Raw genomic sequence first — 18,692 nt, 5'->3', positions numbered from 1 at the left:
CTACCCCAGCCCTGGGATCCCCCCAGCTTCTCCAGTGCCTCTGAATCCCACCCTGCTGCAGCTCCTGCGTGAGCTAGGAATTAGCCTCTCTGCCACCACCATTCAGCTCTGGGCTCACAGCCCCTCGGTCCCCGAACAATCCCCGCCCTGACAGCCCCCTCCATTCAAACCCACCCCCGATCGCCCGCCTGAGTCCTGGAGGGCAGCCACCAAGGCAAGTCTCGCGGAGAGGAGGAAAGCCCCTTGCCTGAAGCCCCAGGACTGACCCATGCTCCCCACACCAGGGCCAGCCCCAACCCAGTCGATTGTCTGTACCATTTATTACAAAAATACCATTCACATTATCAGGGCCAGCTGGGCATGGGGGGGCGAGAGGCACAGTCCAGCCCCCGGGGGGAGCCCGGAAGCATCTGAGAATGGGAGCCACTTGTGGCATGGATGAGCCCCCTTTGAGCGGTCCCTGTGGACCCCACTCCCATGGCCCAGCAGCCTGTGGTTCATCCTTCATGTTTGACCACCTGCCGCTCTCCCCGCCCTCCTCATCCCTCTGTCCACCAATCACAGCCCACCTCCCCGGCAGCGGAGAGGGGCGGGGCCCTTTCATTGGAGGGGCAGGTAGCAGAGTCTGGGAAGGTGGCCAAAGCGTAACATGCAAATCGTCGTCATAATCCTTCAGTGATCTGGGAAATCCCAATGTGTGTGGGGGTGGTGAGGGGAGAGGTGGGACTTCCTGTAATGCCCATGTCAAAGGAAGGAGGGCCTTCCTGCAGCGTTCCTGCGACGTCCGTGCCAAAGGCAGGCGGGACTTCCTGCCATGCCCTTGCCACAGGAAGGTGGGACTTCCTGTGATGTCCATACTAGAGGCGGGCGGGACTTCCTGCCATGCCCTTGCCAGAGGGAGGTGGGACTTCCTGCGATGCGTCTGCGATATCCTTGTTAGAAAAAGGTGAGACTTCCTGCCATGCCTTGGCCAAAGGAAGGCAGGATTTCCTGCGGCGGACAGAGGAGAACCCCACCCAATAGGAAGCCTTTCGGGAGGTGGTGACGGCCTGACCCAGGGCAGGCATTCAAGAGGAAATTAAAGTGCTTGGAAAACAGACGGCGGCGACCAGAGCAACAGAGGAAAGCCCAGCCCTGCCGGAGAGGAAGCACGGAGGACCACGTGCTCTGTGGAGGAGCAGAAAGAGGGGCTGGCCCTCCCCCTGGCCGTGCGGAGGCCAGCTGGGTGCTGGGTGCTGCTCCTAGCAGGGTGATCCCTCCAGCCCCCCATTCCGGCGCGACGCCTAGCAGTTGGTGTGGCCGCTGGAGTCCGGGCTATCGGGGCAAAGCTGGGGCAGGCGGGAGGCTGGGGGGTGGAACATGCCTGAGATGTGGGAGGCCTGGGAGGAGGAAGAGAGAGAGAAAAACAGGGTGTGAGGAGGGAGAGACTGAAAAGGAGGGGAGCGGGGCAGGGGAGAGCTAATTGCACTGACATGACCCTCCTCCCCACCCTGCTCTCGGGGTGGGGGTTTATTCCACAGCTGGGGGGAAACCGAGGCAGGCTCTAGTCTAGCCACAGGCCCAGGTTATAGAGTGAATCAGTCTGTAAGGCAAGAATAGGGCCCCCTTGCTCTAACCCACCCTCTCCCACTCCCAGAGCTGGGGATAGAACCCAGGAGTCCTGACCTAAGTTCCCTCTAAGCTGCACGGCCGTGCAGCAACCTATTAAGGGCCGCGCAGGTGCTCAGGGCTGCGGTGGGGAGAGGCGCCTCTCCCCCAGCCCTGGACCTGCTTTGGCCGGGAGAGGTGCCTCTCCCCCGGCCCCGGGCTGCTGTGGGGAAAGGGGCCTGAGGGGAGTCCTCTCTCCCCGCTGTGGCCCCGGGGCAAGCTGAACCCCAAACCCCTCATCCCTGGCCCCTCCTCAGAGCCCGCACCCCCAGCCAGAGCTCTCACCCCCCCCACCTGCACCCCAACCCTCTGCCCCAGCCCTGAGCGCCCTCCCCCACTCCGAACCCCTCGTCCCCACCCCCATCACACATCACCTCTATATTGGTGCACGTAAAATTCATTCCACACACGGATGGGAAAAATTAGAGGGAACATTGGTCCTGACTCCCAGCCCCCCTGCTCTGACCCACCAGATCCCCCTCCCAGAGCTCGGGATAGAACCCAGGAGTCCTGACTCCCAGCCCCTTGGATTCCAGAATCCATGCTCCCGGGCAGGCCGCTTCCCCCCCTCTGTGCCTCAGTTTCCACATGAGTACAAGGGAGTTCACACCTCCTGCTGGGGCTGTGCTGTGCTAAGGACCCCCCCGGTTGCGAGCTGGGCTGCTGGGCCCCCATGGAAGGGGAGGGGAGGTTGGCCGGGAGCCCTGTGATGAGGGAAGATTTCCTCCCTGTTGCCTGTTTTAATGCTGAAGCAGGAGGTGTTTCCTGTGCCGTTTCCTGGCAGCCCACGGCTCCGGCCCTGGGAGCGACAGTGTTTCAGCCCCTCAGCTCCTGGCCGGCTTCGCAGCCCCCTCCCCCCAAGGCCGGGGGTGGGGAGAACACGGGGGAGAATCCCGGTTCTGGCTGCAGCACCTGCCACCCAAGGAGGTCAGAGCGTTCTCCACACGTTCCCTCCACCGCTGCGGCCCCTTAGAGAGGGGAAGGGACTGGCCCAAGGTCACACGAGTCAGCCGCAGAGCCAGGAATGGAGCCCCAGAAGTCCTGGGTTCTGGCCCCCACACTGATCTAACTGCTAGACACCGCTCCCCTCCCAGAGCTGGGGAGAGAACCCAGGAGTCCTGGCTCCCAGCCCCCCCGCTCTAACCACTGGACCCCACTCCCCTCCCAGAGCTGGGGAGGGAACCCAGGGCTCCCAGTCCCCCACCTCAACTCTAACCACTAGACTCCCCTCCCCTCCCATCCCAGAGCTGGGAATAGAGAGTCCTAGCTCCCAGCCCCCACACTCTAACCACCAGACTCCCCTCCCCTCCCAGAGCTGGGAATAGAACCCAGGAGTCCTGGCTCCCAGCCCACCCTGGTCTAAATCCTAGACTCCACTCCTCCACTCCACTCCCTCTCCCAGAGCTAAGAATAGAACCCAGGAGTCCTGGCTCCCAGAACCCCGCTCCCCTCACCTACTTTAACCCACTCGACCCCGGAGCTGGGGAAAGAACCCAGGAGTCCTGGCTCCCAGAACCCCGCTCCCCTCACCTACTTTAACCCACTCGACCCCGGAGCTGGGGAAAGAACCCAGGAGTCCTGGCTCCCAGAACCCCGCTCCCCTCACCTACTTTAACCCACTCGACCCCGGAGCTGGGGAAAGAACCCAGGAGTCCTGGCTCCCAGAACCCTGCTCCCCTCACCTACTTTAACCCACTCGACCCCGGAGCTGGGGAAAGAACCCAGGAGTCCTGGCTCCCAGAACCCCGCTCCCCTCACCTACTTTAACCCACTCGACCCCGGAGCTGGGGAAAGAACCCAGGAGTCCTGGCTCCCAGCCGGGCTCATGGACGGAGCACGGGGTGGGCTGGGACGTGGACCCCCCGGCGCTCTAAGAAACCAGACAAACTCATCGCTCTTCTGGGAGCCGGGCCAGAGTCGAGCTGGTGACCCAGAGGGGTCCAAGCACTGATCAGTCCTGGACAGACAGACAGACAGCCGGCTGGTGGGGGGCGGGGGGAGGGAGGGACGGACGGACGGACGGCGGCTCCCACTTACCACCCAGTAGGCGATGAGCGCCCCCTGCAGGAAGCCCACGGCCACGTCCGAGGGGTGGTGCCAGTAGTCAGAGATGCGGGTGAGCCCGGTGTACAGCGCCAGCAGTAACAGGACAAACTGCACCAGGGGGCGCAGCAGGCGGGCGCCCCGCCAGGTTAACCGCGCCTGCAGGTACAACTGGGGGGGGGGCGGGGAGTAAGGGGGAGAAAAGGGGCCAGGCTGCTCCTGGCCCCCCACTCTGCCCCCTTCCCCCCAAACGCTGCTGCTCCCACCCCAAAACCCGACCAGCTCCCCCCTCGTGCTCTGATTCCTGCCCCCTACGCCCCATGCCCCGCCCCTCACGCCCCACCTGCAAACCCTGCTGCCCCCCAAATGCTGCTTCCCCACCCGCACCGTGCTCCCACACCCCATCCCCCGGCACAGCAAGAAGAATAAAGGGCGTCTGAGCTGGGGGGCTACTCGCAGTCCTAGTCGCTGGCGTCTCCGCTGCCCCAGCCCGAGACACGTTCCCAACCCCCCCACATTCAGGCCCATCAGCCAGGGACGCATAAAGGGCCTGTTTGTGCCACTCCCCAAGGGAACAAGGGGCCCTTCTCCACCGCCAGCCACATGGACCCAGGCATCCGGGGCGGGGGGGCCATTCGGGTGCGGTGGCGGAAGCAGGGAACTGACCCACTTTGATGAGGGGGGAGATTGGTCGGGTGCGGGGAGTGGAGGAAATGAGGGCAGTGAGCGGGACAGGTGCTGAGAGCAGGGTCAGGACTCCTGGGTTCCATCCCCAGCTCTGGGGAGTGGGGTCTCGTGGTTAGAGCAGGGGGCTGGGCATCAGGACTTTCCCCTCTGCGTGACTCAGTTTCCCCATCCGCAGAGGGGCCAGTACTGGCCTGGGCTGGGCGGGAGGAGCAGTGAGTTAACTCCTCTCCAGTTCTCAGAGGATGCGCCGCGGCTCACGCATTGGCCCGCACTACCCTCCAGCCTAGGTCAGCCTGGGTCAGCCAAGAGACAGGAGCCGGGGCAGCCAGACATTGGGAGCACCTCATACAATTGGCTGCTCTGGCTCCAGATGAGTCTCTGTAGGTATGTGGGGCACAGAATCACCCTTCTGCCACCAGCCACTGGAGGGAGCTCTCTGCTCACCCCACTCCACTCTCAGAGCCAGGTCCCTCTGGTCTAACCACTAGACCCCACTCTCCTCCCACAGCTGGGGATAGAACCCAGGAGTCCTGACTCCCAGCCCCTCCTTGCTCTAACCCACAAGGAGCCATGCCCCTCCAAGTGCCAGGAATAGAACCCAGGCATCCTGGCCCCCCAGTGGGCTCTGCGTGTAACCCTCCAGCTCCCACACCGACAACTGCCACCCTAGCAGGAAGTGCCTGGCATGGAGGGACCCTCTGCTGGGCTATTCTGGGCACTTGGCTCCACTCCTTGCTGAGGTCTCAATCGCAGATGGCTCAGGGTGGGACCCTGGACAGGGGTCGCTGGCTAAGAGGGGCTGCCAGGCCCAGCCGCTCCTTTAGGGTGATCCCACCATGTACCCAGTCACCTTCCCCAGCCTGGAACTGCGGGGAGATCCCACCATGCTCCCCAGTCACTTCCCCCAGCCTGGCTCTGCGGGGAGATCCCACCATGCTCCCCAGTGACTTCCCCCCAGGGCTTCTCGGGCCAGGAAACCCCCCCCCCCGGGCATTCAGGCGTGGCCCAAGAGGGATGGGCCAGGGTTGCCAGGGAAGGTTCTAGGATGATCAGATCGGGCCCGTGCAGCGTTAAGGTCTGTGGGGCCGGGCGGGGGCGCTTACCACCAGGTATGTCATGCTGTACATGGCGAAGGAGGCATGGCCGGAGTAGAAGGACTTTCTGGAAGGGGGCAAATAAAGGCCAAGGTTATAGCTGGCGGCACCGCCCATCGCCAGGGGTGTAGGGTGCAGAGGGATCCCACCAGCAACCCCTCCGCCTGTCACCTCCACAGCTGCCTTAGATCCTGTCCAGGGCCAGGCGGGCAAGGCTGGGGGGCTCCAAAGCTGCTGCCCGGGGTGTGGGATTGTCCAGCACGGTGGGGGCAGTCTCCACGGGGAGCCACCCCCATGGCCCCAGACCCTGGGACAGGGCAGCCTCCATGGAACCTTTCCGGGTATTACAGACACACACAATATCTTGATGCCAGTTGTCCCAGTGTTGCGATCTGCATCGGTGCGAGCCATGGGCCACGTTCTGCCCCCCTGGGGGTGCAGTACCAAGCTCCCTTTAAGGACTAAACTCAGCGGGGGACAATTACTGCAGACTCTGGGAGCGACTGCACAGACTGGGTCGGACCAGGGTCCAGAGGCCCAGGGGCTGGTGGTATAAAGGGCCAGCATGAAGTAGCTGGGAACCCTTCACTCTGACCTTTAACCAAGTGGTCGCATCCTGCCAAAGAATCTGAAGAACGTGGGCACCTCCTGGACCCCTTGGCGGAAGTTGGCGGCGTGCTGAAGTGGGAATTTTTGGTAATATTTGTTCTGAAGCCTGTGTGTGCCTCAGTTTCCCCGATACACTGCATGGCTGCCCAGCAGGGGAAGGGATGAAGTTTGCTTTCATGTCACTTTTCTGTCTGGGTGGACTGAATAGTCCTTAAGGAACTGGCTGAAATCCCCCCAGATCAACAAGGGATCGACCGAGAGATGATGCCAGCCCGGTGCCTCACGGACATGCAGCAGAGGGAGAGCGGAGACCCTATCTTGGAAACAAAGGTCTGGAAGAGGTGCGGTGGGGGATAAGTTGGCTTGGAAACCCTGATGAGTCTTTCACCTGGGAACTGAGGAAATCAGAGACACGCACAGGGCATGCAAATAGGGGTCACTAGAGCTCTGGTCTGACCAGAGTCTCCTTCGAGTCTCCATCTGTCTACGCCAATTGTGCTGGGTCCCGGCTGATGAATCAACCCACGGCTGGAGCGTCACTGGGACTCCTGGGTCCCTGAGGAGCGGACAAGCCTCCCCCCCGGGGTCTGTCCCAGCTGGGCTCGCTAAGCAGAGCTCAGAGCGTGAAGCAGGAGGGCTGGAGCCCCAGAGGTTTCGGTCTCAAGAGGTGGCTGGTTTACGCCGAGTTTCCCCTGCAACGCTTCTGACCCAAGAAGAACTGGCCTGCACTGTGCGAAAGGACAGGGCCTAAGAGGGCCTCCCCTGAGCAGACACCGGTTCAAACCTGGCCTGGCTCAGGTAACCCTGATCCCCCCGACACCCTCCACGGTGACCCCGCCCCGATACAGGGCCAGGGCAGCCAGCAGGGGGGCAAGACGCTGGCAAGGAGCAGTCTAATATCAGAACTCCCCCTGGCCCCCCATCACTTCACCCTGGTCTCAGCGGCAAGAGCCGAGATGGCTCTGTGGGGGAATCCATAGGGGATTTTTTTCAGGCCAGGCTGCTGGATGCAGACAGACCCTGCGGTTCTCCTGAGCCTGTACGGCCGGGTGTCACCACTAGGGCCCCCCCCAAACCTGGGCCTGCACTCCTCAGCTGGCTCCACTAGAAGGGGACCCTTCCTTTAGCTCAAGCCCCCAGAGCCAGCCCCCCACCCTGCCTTAAAGGGACAGTGCCCCCGGGAGCTCACCTGGCTTCCTTCTCCTCCGACGGCCCCGCAGTGCAGGTGTACTCCTCCACGTAGCCCCGGGAGCAGTTAAGGACGAGGAGGTCGGGCCGGCAGACGGCCAGGAAGTGGGGGCGGAGGCGACCGACGGTGATCTTGGCCATGTTGGTGAGGGACTGGCCCACGGTGCAGCCGAAGAGGAAGGCGCCGATCTCCTTGTAGAGGACGGCCACGTAGGGGTTGGGGACGAAGGAGCGGGAGCCCAGGCGCAGGGAGTGGATGCGATAGCTCTCGCCCAGGGAGATCTGCACGGCAAGACGGGGAGGCACCGCGGGACGGCAGCTTGAGATGGGCAGCCATCCCAGCCAGCTCCCCCCTCCACGTGCTGGGACACGGACCAGCCCCCAGGGCCGTGGGAAGCTCAGGAGCGACTATGGGGAGCAGGGGGGACTCCCTGTGCACTTTGCAGAGCAGCAGGACTCATTCCCTGCTTCCCCTGTCCCAGCCCCTTGGTTTACCCCATAATCTCATCCCACCAAACCCTGTTTTTAAAGCCAGCCCTTGTCCCCCAATAATTTGCCTCACCCATCCTATTCTGCCCCATGCCCTGCAGCAGGGAGTCCCGCGAGGCAAGCAGCCTGCTGGATGTGGCGTTCAGCGGTAATGGATCACGCCCAGTCTGGGATCCTGTCTCCTGGGCCAATGGCTGATGTTTTGGAGGAAGGGTTGGAAACAGGTGCTCTGCGCCGAGGGGCATGGCTAGCATTTCGTAAGGGGCACATGGGGGTGAGCTACCCAGAGCCCACCCCTCTGCCACCTCCAGCCCCTGACACCCTGCAGGGAATGTGGCAGGGGGGCGCTCTCCCCTGGCAGTCGGTGCCGGTCCCCGTGGGGCACTAGGGGGCGCTGTGCTGCGGGGGGCCCAGCAGGGGGCGCTCTCCTCTCACAGCGACTCACCGAGAGGGAGGTGATGAGGATCCCCACCGAGATCAGCACAGTGTCGCTGACGGTCTCCGCCCGCTTGAGCGGGTAGCGGATGCTGCTGTCGTTGCAGTAGAAGCCGCGGCGCATGGGGGGGACCAGGCCAACCTCGCAGACCAAGAACGGGACGGAGGCTGCAGCGGGAAGAGAGAGTGGGGTGCTGAGCAGGGGCTAACCCAGCCCTGGGGGCCCCTCTGTGGCCCCCCCAATCTCATGAGCCCTTCTCCCTCAGGGACTGGCTCAGGACATCCCAATCTGACTGTCCCCCTCAGGGGACTGCCCTGCCTTCTCCCCCCACAATCTCACTGCCTCTCCCACCCCCGGGCACCAGCTCATGACACCCTGCCCCCATCCTAATGCTCCCTCCCAGGGACCACCCTGCAACAACGACCCCCCCCACGGCCTCCACACCCCCCAACTGAGATTCAAAACCCACTGCCCTTCCCCTGGGCATCATATCATACCACCCAAACCCCATCCCACTGCCTCCACCCCCCCAAGGACCAGCCCAGGACTCCCCCCCTCCACAATATCCTGCTCCCCCTCAGGTCCAGTTCATGTCTCACCCCCTCCATCTTGATGTCCTCACCCCCCATGACTGGCCTGTGACAGCCCCCCCACTCCTGATACCCCACCTCCAGGAACCAGCCTCACTGTTTTGGCGGGGCTCCCCCCTCCCCCCCACCCTCCAACTCCTCTCTGCTCCTCACCCCCCATCCCCTCCCTGCCACCACCACCCCAAGGCAGCGCACATGGGTCAGACCCCAACAGGTGGCAGCCCCCCCAAATCTGATCTGGGAGCAGAGCGCGGAGACCTCCCCTCCAATCCCAGCAGAAACAATGCCGGCAGCCCTTGGATGCCAGGATGGGGTGCAATCTGCTTTGCATTAGGGCTCCTGGCAGGAGCCAAGGAGGGGGGGTGCGGGGCGGGGGAGAAGATTAGGCCTTAAACTTCCAGCCAGGATGGGTGAGTTCCTGATTCCAAGAAGCCACGTCCCTGCCTGGCTCTTAAAGGGGCAGTGAAGCCAAATTCCCCCTCCCTCGTTAGAAGAGAAAAATGCCCACGTGGCCCCACCTTGCCCCCTCTCCACCATGAACCCTGCACCTGTGAGAGACCCCTGCAGCGCTGGGGGCTGGAAGCACCAGGCTGGGCAATGGTGAACAGATCCTGGTGAGGTGGGAGCAGAGACCCTGGTGCTCCCGCGCACGGATCCTGTCGCACGTGGGGGCTACAAATGTGAAACCAGGCAATGGGTGTGGATCCCAGCATGCTGGGCGATTTAAGTGTGAATCCTGCCAGGTGGGCCCAGCTGCACACCAGGGTGGGAGCAGGAAGCCTGGCACTCGGGTGCTTGGACACCAACATGATCAGAGGCTGGGAGGCATGAGGATCCTGGTGCACTCAGAGGTTGGGAGCATGAACCTGGGCACTAGCAGGCTGGCACGGGAGTGTGAAGAGACGGAAGAAGATCCCAGTGAGGTCGACGTAGGGAGGGTTTGACGTAGGGAGGGGTAGGAAGTGCAAATGGTTCCCCCTTCTGCTTCAGTTCGGTGGGATTCAAGCCCTGGTGGGACCCAGGTGTCCTAGTAGGCCATGCCTGGGCTGTCACTTTAAGAGACAACGAGGCTGCATAACCTTCCCCAGGGGGCTCTGGGCTCCTTTTTGGGGCTGAGAACGATGTTTCCACGTTCGGTTCCCAGGTTCCCTCCCTTCCCGTCTCGCTTGGCAACCGAGTTTTCTCAGGATCACTCTTTCCGACGGGCTAGGCCGCCCGCCAAGATCCAGGGTGACGCCTGCAGAGCACCTTGGGACCCAGGAGGGGGCGCCGCGATGGGTGAGTGGCGAGGGCTGGGTGTGCTCTCCTGGGGGGCCAGCAGGGGGCACTCCCACCCTCATGGCGGGCAGGGAGAAAGCGAGGACTCCAGAGCTGGGAATGTCCAGCAGGGGGCACTGCCAGCTTGGGGCAGGAGCCCCCCAGGGCTGGGCATGCCAGAGGGGCACGTCACCCTGCTGCCTGCAGGAGAAGAACACAGCCACGCCGGAAGCAGCTCTGCAGCCCCGGGGCAGGAAGGAGCCACCCTAGGCTTTGATTTCAAAGATCTGAGACTCTTGGGGACGGTCGGCCAGGGCCAAGGCTGGAGCCCACCCAGCTCCTCCCACACTGTGCGGATACCAAGGCCTAAGGGACTGGCTTGAGCCAGCTCCAGGTTTCCATCCTGACTTGGCTGCCCTGCGCCTTGCCTGGCCACGGACTGCGCCCGCTGCGTATTTATACCGAGAGCCCAGGGCTGGAGTGATAGCCGTGCGTTCAGAGCCAGAGCCCCAACCCCCTGGGGGGGGGGGGCCGCAAACGTGTGTGCATGGGGGTTCAGCTAGCCATGCATGGGGGAGCTTCTTGTTGCCAGGACACCACCGTGCGAGCGGGGCGGGCAGGCGTGCAAACACATCCACCGAGCGGCGGCTTGTGCGAAGACGTCAATTTCCTCGTCTGCCACTAGCCGAAGGCAGCTTCTTAGCCGGCGCGCGTGTTACTGGGGCATGAGCCTGTGCCCACAGAGGGCATGATTCCGCTCAGCCCCTTGCCCTGGTCTACATCAGCTCTGTTAATGCCAGCCCAGTGCCCCCAGCAGCCAGCCTGCCCTTGACCCAGCCCAGCCCAGCCGTGGGGCCCCCGTCATCTCACACACGCCAAACCTCCCAGCTATTCGGAGAGGGCTGGGCTATTAATAGTCACTCTCTTGTCCATGTTCGGGCGTCCCCCACTCGCCCTGGCTGGCTGCCCGGGTCGAGGGGCTCCCTGCCGTTCAGGCCCAGGCTGGGAGGGCGAGAACAGGGCCCGGGAGGGGGTTCCCTACCGTGCCGCGGGGCAGGGAGGGATTCTTGGGGCTACTGCCTCAGTGGGTCGATCCTGCGTGGGTGGGGGCCCTTGGGACTAGTGCTCTGCGGAACGGATCCCATGGCCTGCAGGGCACGAGCGTGCAAGTGCCACTAACACCTTTTGCACTCGGGACGAGCGTGGCAGCCCCGCTGCCCCTGCAGCACCCGCTCCCCCCAGCCCCCGGGGTGGTGTCTAGGGCCAGAAAGTCTCCCCCACTCCTGGCTTGGTTCAACAGGCTCGGGCACCGAGGGGCGGAAGCAGGCAGAACCGGTGGCGGGGGAGGCCAGGGGGCATGGGGAGGCCAGGGGGCACGGGGAGGCCTAGGGAGAGGAGCAGGCAACAGCTGCAGGGCGCGGCCAGCCCTGAATGGCAGCCAAGAGCTCACGGCCGGGGAGGGAGGGCAGCAGGGACGGGATGCAACCAGGGCAGAAGGAGGAAGAGAAAAGCGGGCAAGAGGAGAAAGGGTGAAGCAGAGAGAGAAGGAGGGGAGTCCCCCCCCCACATGCCACTACACCTGCCCCCCCCCCCGTAGGCCCCTGGTGGGCAGCGAGCTGGTGCCATGGGCCCTGGAAGCTGCCCAAGCCAGGGTCCCGATCCTGGGGTGGGCTGTGCCAGCGGAAGAGGGGGAGCACTGGGGTCCCGCAGCAGATGGGGGGCATCCCCAGGAGTTGGGATGATGGCATGGGCACTCCCCGGCATAGGCGGATAGTTGGGATGTGGGCAGAGCCCCGGTGGGGGTAGCGGGGGGGGGGGTCATGACCTGGCACAACCCATGACCCCTTCTTAATCCCCCCCTCGCCCAGTGCTTTATTCCAGAGCCTTCTGGAGATCAGCTTTGTCCATCCTTCGCCCAACCTGACCCCCCACTTCCCCACAGCCCAACCCCCACGACCTGCCCCACCAGTGAGTCCTCCCTTCCTTCCCATTTAACACCCCCCCATGACCTAATCCCCCCAAACAGCCTCCCTTTGCAATCCAATCCCTCCCCCTAGGATCCAGCCCCACTCACCTTGTCCCAACCCCCCACAATCCACCCTGCCAGACTGCCCCCCCACGATCTGACCCCTTCTCCAACTCCGACCCTCATGATCTACTCTGCCAGCCTCCCCCTCCCCCAGGATTTGACCCAGGCCACCCTGCCACAGTCCCATGATCCCACCCACTTTGCCCCCTCCCCAACATGATCCAACCCCTTAGACCTGAAGGCCACCCCCAGCAACTGAGCTACCCCAGTCCAGCAGCGACCCCCATGCTGCAGAGTGCTCCCCAAGCCAAACTGACTCGGATCTCCCCTCCATGGCACCCCCAGCTCTGCTAACGTGCCAGGATAGTCCCCTGGCTCACCCCACTGACTCCGCCCCTCTGAGCCCAGTGGCTAGCCATCAGTGTGGTCAGGTCAGGGGGCTCAGAGAGAGGAAGGATGGCCCAGTGGTTAGTGTGCTAGCCTGGGAGCTGGGAGACCTGCGCTCAGTTCCCAGCTCTGCCACAGAGCTTGGGCAAGTCACTTGCCTCTCTGTGGCTCAGTTTCCCCAGGGGGTCCTACCCCACAGAGAGGGGCTGTGAGGCAACGTACATTAAAGATGGCGAGGGGTTGGATACCAGGGCACAAGACTTCCCTGCGAGAACGAGCGCTATCTGGCTTTGCCCTGCTCCCGTTTGACTGAAGTGGAACGGAAGTAGGGTCTGTAAATCGGTTTGGAAACAGACCTACACCAGCACAGCCTCTCCCGTCCAGCGGGGACCCCCTGAAATGGGTTCCGTTTGCAATCGGTGTCAACTAAACTGATGTCAGATCTTGTCCACCCCCCTGCCCCCCCCCCCCAATTAGCTTAAATCAGCTCCCGAGCCAATACGTAGGGCTCTTCCAAATTCACGGGCCATCGTGGTCCATTTCAGGGTCATAGGATTTTCAAAACAGCAAATATTCTGAGTTGAGATGTTTCGATCTGAAATGTCTCCGTGCTGTAACCGAGGGGGCACTGACGCAAATGGAGCTCCTCGGGGTGGGGTGGGGGGTGGTAAGGCTATTCTAGGGTGACACGGGATTGCCATCCTCACTTCTGCCCGCTGCTGGCAGAGGTGCTGCCTTCAGAGGCGGGCTCCCAGCCAGCAGCCGTGCAGCTTCCCGGAGGTGGGTTTGACCCAGTCCTGGGAGCTGTCCATGCAGGGGAAGGGGAAATCCCATCCCTTCCTGGCCTGGCTGGGACTAGAAGCTAGAGCCCAATGGGTGCCCCAGCCCTTCCCCTCCTCTGGGCCCAGCACTTGGGGGCTAAAAGGGTCTTGAACTGGCTGCGTGGGGGGTGGGGGGGGGGAAAGAGTTGTGACCATGGCGCCCTGGGAGGATAGCACTGCCCCTTCCCATACCATCCCAGCCATCCCCTTTCACCCATTCCCTCTGACAAGCAGAAGATAGGGACACCATCCCTGCCTATCCTGGCTAATAGCCATCGATGGACCTATCCTGCATGAACTTATCTAGTTCTTTTTTGAACCCTGTTCTAGTCTTGGCCTTCACAACGTCCTCTGGCAAGGAGTTCCACCGGTTGACTGTGCGTTGGTCCGTGCATCAGGTCTGCTCAACCTGTTGTGTGCTCAGAAATCAATCAAAGCATTCTGATTTCTTGGTTTGAAACGACTCGTTTCCTTCCAAAATGTCCTCTAGTTTTACTTAAACCCCCCCCCCCCCCGCCCGATGTTTCAAAACGGCTGCAGTCAAGTCAAAACATTTTGATTTTGTCAAACAAATATTTTGTTCGACCCAAACGATTATTTTGCTTTGTTGTTTCAGTGAAAGAAACCAACCATAAAATCCATTATCTGCCCAATTTTACTTATCTGGCCCCCAGTATCCAAAATAGAGCAATCCTGTAGATTATCCCAGGATATTTCTGCCTATATATAGACAGAGACATCAGAACCCAGACTGGCGATGGACTGGTGGATCTATTTATCTCACTACCCTGTCTCTGAGAGCAGGCAGTGCCAGAGAATAAAATCCTGTTGTCAGCCGTTAAGGAAGAATACATATTAACCTCCAAGATTCAAAGGTTAATGTATACACCAACAGGCCCTTTCTAGTCCTTTCAAACCTCTTGGTTATTACTGTTTTAGCCCTCTCACTCCAGATAGTCTCATTTGCCCTTCCCCTTTAAAAAACAACCACCACCCTGCTGAAATCAAGGACATCTTGTAGCAAGGAGTTCCACAGACCAAGGACACAAACTGCATGCGCAAAGTATTTCCTTTGCTCTGTTTTGAGTGAGCCACCTTTTGGTTTCGTTCAATTTCCCCTTTGTATTGTGAGGCACAGAGAACTGATCTACCTTTAAGGCCCGGCTTGACAAAGCCCTGGCTGGGACGATTTAGTTGGGGATTGGTCCTGCTTTGAGCAGGGGGTTGGACCCTCCTGAGGTCCCTTCCAACCCAGATATTATCTGATTCTCTGCCTCATTCACCTCTAACGCTCCCGCAATGTTAATCTCTCTCTTCCCCCGTAAGAGGCTTTTTCTCAGGCCTCAAGCCATGCTCCAACCGTCTAATGCTACATCCTTCTGCTGATGGCTCTGAACTGAGCCCAGCCTCCCTGGTGGGTCTGGCCCACTGATGCCATTAGAATATTTTCCATCTTATTCTCCTTCCCAGCCTAACACGTTTTCCTTGCTTTTCGCTTAGTGACACCAGCAGTTTACTGAGTACCAGGCTCTGAAAGCCCTGATCCCTCGGGTCCAGATGCAGCCCTGATGGGGAGAGGTGCTAGATCGAAGTGAGATCCCTGCTGCTACTGTGCCATTAAATATCCCTCCAAAGGAGAAGGTTTGGGGCCTAACTGATGCCCCGGACACACCATACAAGGCCTGGAGCTTTGAATCGTCAGGTTTGCGCAGATCCAGGCTCCCCGGAGTCACTGGTTTCATTCCCAGCAAACCCAACTGATCCTCATGCTCCAGCCGGCTAACCTGGCTTCCATGCGATTTATAGCATGGGGACGATTGGACTTTAAACTGCGCTGGATCCGAGCCCCCCCGCAAAATAAGAACCAGCATTTCTGTCTATAGGGAGACATAATCTTTGCCTCCATGGGGCAGCTAGTAATTCTGCTTCCTCCCCCAGACCAGCTGGCATCACTCCCCCACGTCGACGCCCTCCAGCTCAAGTCCCGGCCCAAGTTTCCTCCCCAGAGGTGGCTGCATTTCAGTGCCCCGGCACAGTATGGGAGCCGCAGCATTACATTAGAGTGGGCAGGAGCCCCAGAGAAAGGGGAGGCAGGGGTGCCAGCTTCCCTGTGGGAAGGAGAACCAGGAGCCAGGGGTCCCGGGGAAGGTGGATCTGCACCGCATGGGGCTCTGCCCGCACTGCACTCACCCACGAGCAGACAGACGATATCCAGGACAACCAAGGTCTTTCTCTGCCCCAGCCCCGGAGCGGCATAATCCTCAAGCTGGGAGCTGGGCCCCCGGACTGTTACCCGGACGTCTCCTTGGCCTCCCCGCCATGCCTGGGGCTCCACCGAGAGCCTTGGGGGCAGATCGGGGAGGAGTTCACACTTGCCCTTTTGCATGGCCTTGGGGCGGGGGAGGAAAGGTGTAATCCAGATTCCTAGAGCAGGACCAGGGGAATGTGGATTTCCAGCCCAGGAGCGGCAGGGGATTGGAAGGGAATCCGGATTCCAAGCCCAGCCTGGCACAAGGACAGGGCAGTAGAGGGCTGGTGTCTTTCCTTCTCCTCCTCTCTCTGTATAGGGATCAGGGAGCCTGGAAAGCAGCAAAACAAACAAACCTTTCTAAGCTACAGGTCAACCAAGGCTGCGGCTGCATTGGGGGGCAGCATGGGAGGAGAAGGGGCTCAGTAGGGGGGATGCCAAGGATCTATGCTCCAGGGATGACGGCATCGGAAGGGCTGTGGGCAGAGATCCCAGCTCCAGGACGGGCACGCACAGGGCCAGCTGTAAGAGACCATGGGCAGAGATGGCAGCTGCCCACAATGTGTGTGTGTGTGTGTGTGTGTGGTGGGGGGGGAGGGCAGAGATGAGTGCAGAGATCCCAGCTCCCCCTGGCTGGACCCCTCCCTTCCCAGGCCTCTTGTGCCCCTGAACCTCCCCTTTGGGGGGGCAGGGGTCCCAGCTCCCCCCCATGGATGAGGGGATTCAGGGGGCCTGCATAGGGGGATCTAGGCAGGGGGTCCCAGCTCCCCCCAGGGGAGGAGGGGTTCAGTGGGGTGGAGGACCAGGAAGGGGGGGTATAGTGGGGCCCAGGAAGGGGGGTCCAGGAGGTACTGCACATACCAGAGATGGATGGAGATGGGGCAAAGAGATCAGAGCTCAGGGCACCTTCCTCTGGGGGACCCCGCAGGCAGGTGAGATCCAGAGGAGGGGGATCTAATCATGGGGTCCCAGCTCCCTGTGGGGGAAGGGGAGTCCAAGGGGGCACCTAGGAAGGGGCATATAGGAAGCAGAGATCCTCAGAAGAAGGGGTCCAGCCAGGGGTCCCAGCTCCCCTCAGTGGAGAAGAGATTTGGGGGGCAGGGGTCCCAAGAAGGAGAGTCTGGGGATCCCGGGAAGGGGGCCCAGCTTCCACCAGGGAAAGGGAGGTTCAGGGGTCCCGGGAAGCGGAGGCTCGGGGAGCAAGAGGCCCGGAAAATGGGGCCCGGGAACCGGGGCCAGCTAGGGGTCCCAGCTCCCCCCAGGGAAGGAGAGGTTCGGATGGCAGGGGGCCGGAGACTGGGGAGTCCCGGGACAGGGGGGCCAGCCAGGGGTCCCAGCTCCCCCCGGGGAAGCCCTTCCAGGTACCTGTTGGCCGCTGCCGCGCTCGCCGGCCCTGGGCTCCCCCGTTGCGCTCCCGGCTCGCTGGGGCCGGTCTCCTGTCCCCGCCGCCGGGGGAGCGGGGCAGGGGGTCTCCCTGTAGCCGGGCTGGGGGGCTCGTTCCCCGGGCTCCTGATCAGCCCAGCGCCGGACTGAGAGGCGCCGACGGCTGCTCCTTCCACCTCCAGCTGCTGGGACTGGGGCTCCTCCCTCCCCGTCCTGCCCCACGCGGGCTCTGGGCTTCCCAGGGGCTGGAGCACGGATCGGTGCGGGGGAGAGACGGGCGGGATTGGCTGGCGGAGCTCAGCGTCTCTCCAGCCTGGGACCCTCCAGCAAGGGGTCGCGACCCCCCCCCCACCTGTTCGACCCCCCCCCCCACACTCCGGGAGCCCCAGCCCCAAGGCCATGGGGCAGGGGGGAGGACTGAGCAGGGGTGGCGAGAGGGGGTCTCCAAAGCCCAGCTGGCCCGGTGAGAGGGGTTCAGGCCTCCGCTTTGCGGGAACCTGGGTTCTATTCCCTGCTGCGACCTTGGGCCTGTCACTTTACCGTGGCGTGCCTCAGTTTCCCCATCTCCAATGGGGATGAACAGCTTTGCCCTCCCCCGCGGGATGGGCGTGTGTGAGGATAAACAGAGCGGCTGTGAGGTGCTCAGGGGGTCCAGATAAAGACCTTAGATTGAGTTAAGACATCTGTGTTAGCTCCCTGGCCAGGCTGGAACCTCTGGCTTGCGCCATGCGGCAGGTCTGTCCAGATCACCGCCATGGTCCCCTGTGGCTGGCTTCCCCGCTGTGAATCTAGAGAGCAGGAAGAGCTGGGAGAGGGATTTCCAGGCGGGGCACGGTGGGGTCCCACATAGGAACCACTGCACTAGTCGTTTACCTTTCTATCTATGCATCCCCATTCACATTCCTCTATCTAGCTATCTATCCCCAGGAACCCCCACTCTCTGACTATCCCCCCCCCCCGGCCCTGCAAACCCTCACCCCAGTCCCTATTGAGTTATAGGGGCCTTTCCCCCTGCATTAAACTGCATACCTGCATAATAGCCCGCTCCCATGCATAAAGTTATTCACAGGCCTGTGTTGGCACTTTCCAGGCCTGTCTCTCCAAGTGAGGATGCCCACAGCCATGCAACGCCCTAGCTGGGCCATTGCTAGGTTTAGCAGGCCTTCAGCGCTCCATTCTGCACCCCCTGAAGGCAACGGTAACACCCACACTGAGTTCAGTGGGGCAGGACATGGTGGCTAAGCTCTCGGATCTTTCCCCAGCCCCAGGACCTGTGCAAACCAAACCCTCCCCAGCAGCAGGGAAAGTTACCTTTTGCACAGATGGCTTTAAATGGCTTCTGATTTTGCACCCTTGGGGGACACAGCTCCACCTTGTGGCAATAGTGGAAGAAACCCCCAAGTCGGGGCGGGGATATTTCTGGGCACGATTTTGTCCCCTCGACTTTGTGAAGAAAAGAGGGGGCTGTTTTGCACTGGGGAAAACCAGGAAGGCCGGTGGAAACAGCAACTCCTAAAATGTGTGTGAGGGGGAGGGGCTGGACCCTTCTATTGGAATCCGTCCCCGGAGCCGTGGGGGGAAAAGCCTAACTGAGCTGATACGTTTCTGGATGGGATGGTATGACAGGAGGGCCTACAATGGGAGGGGGAGGGATAGCTCAGTGGTTTGAGCATTGGCCTGCTCAACCCAGGGTTGTGAGTTCAATCCTTGAGGGGGTCATTTAGGGATCTGGGGCAAAAATTGGGGATTGGTCCTGCTTTGAGCAGGGGGTTGGACTAGATGAC

General features: G+C 61.7%; 1 protein-coding gene across 1 annotated transcript in view; it reads right to left on the bottom strand.

The window, feature by feature from the left end:
- Nucleotides 1-17,135, bottom strand: part of TUBB4A (tubulin beta 4A class IVa) — a 39,642-nt gene extending 22,507 nt beyond the window's left edge. The window contains exons 1-6 of the mRNA XM_084610172.1: nt 16,891-17,135; nt 15,468-15,856; nt 8,203-8,360; nt 7,270-7,550; nt 5,481-5,538; nt 3,685-3,861 (exon numbers count right to left, since the gene is read on the bottom strand). Of these exons, the coding sequence (XP_084466298.1) occupies nt 3,685-3,861; nt 5,481-5,538; nt 7,270-7,550; nt 8,203-8,360; nt 15,468-15,663 (870 nt within the window). The 5' untranslated portion in view covers nt 15,664-15,856; nt 16,891-17,135. The remainder of the gene's footprint in view (nt 1-3,684; nt 3,862-5,480; nt 5,539-7,269; nt 7,551-8,202; nt 8,361-15,467; nt 15,857-16,890) is intronic.
- Between the last annotated feature and the right edge of the window lie 1,557 nt (nt 17,136-18,692).

This window comes from Lepidochelys olivacea (assembly GCF_965140295.1).
Source record: "Lepidochelys olivacea isolate rLepOli2 genome assembly, chromosome: 20".
Classification (NCBI taxonomy): Eukaryota; Metazoa; Chordata; order Testudines; family Cheloniidae; genus Lepidochelys; species Lepidochelys olivacea.
The sequence above is the reverse complement of the archived record's forward strand: the minus strand, read 5'-3'. Positions and strand labels throughout refer to the sequence as shown.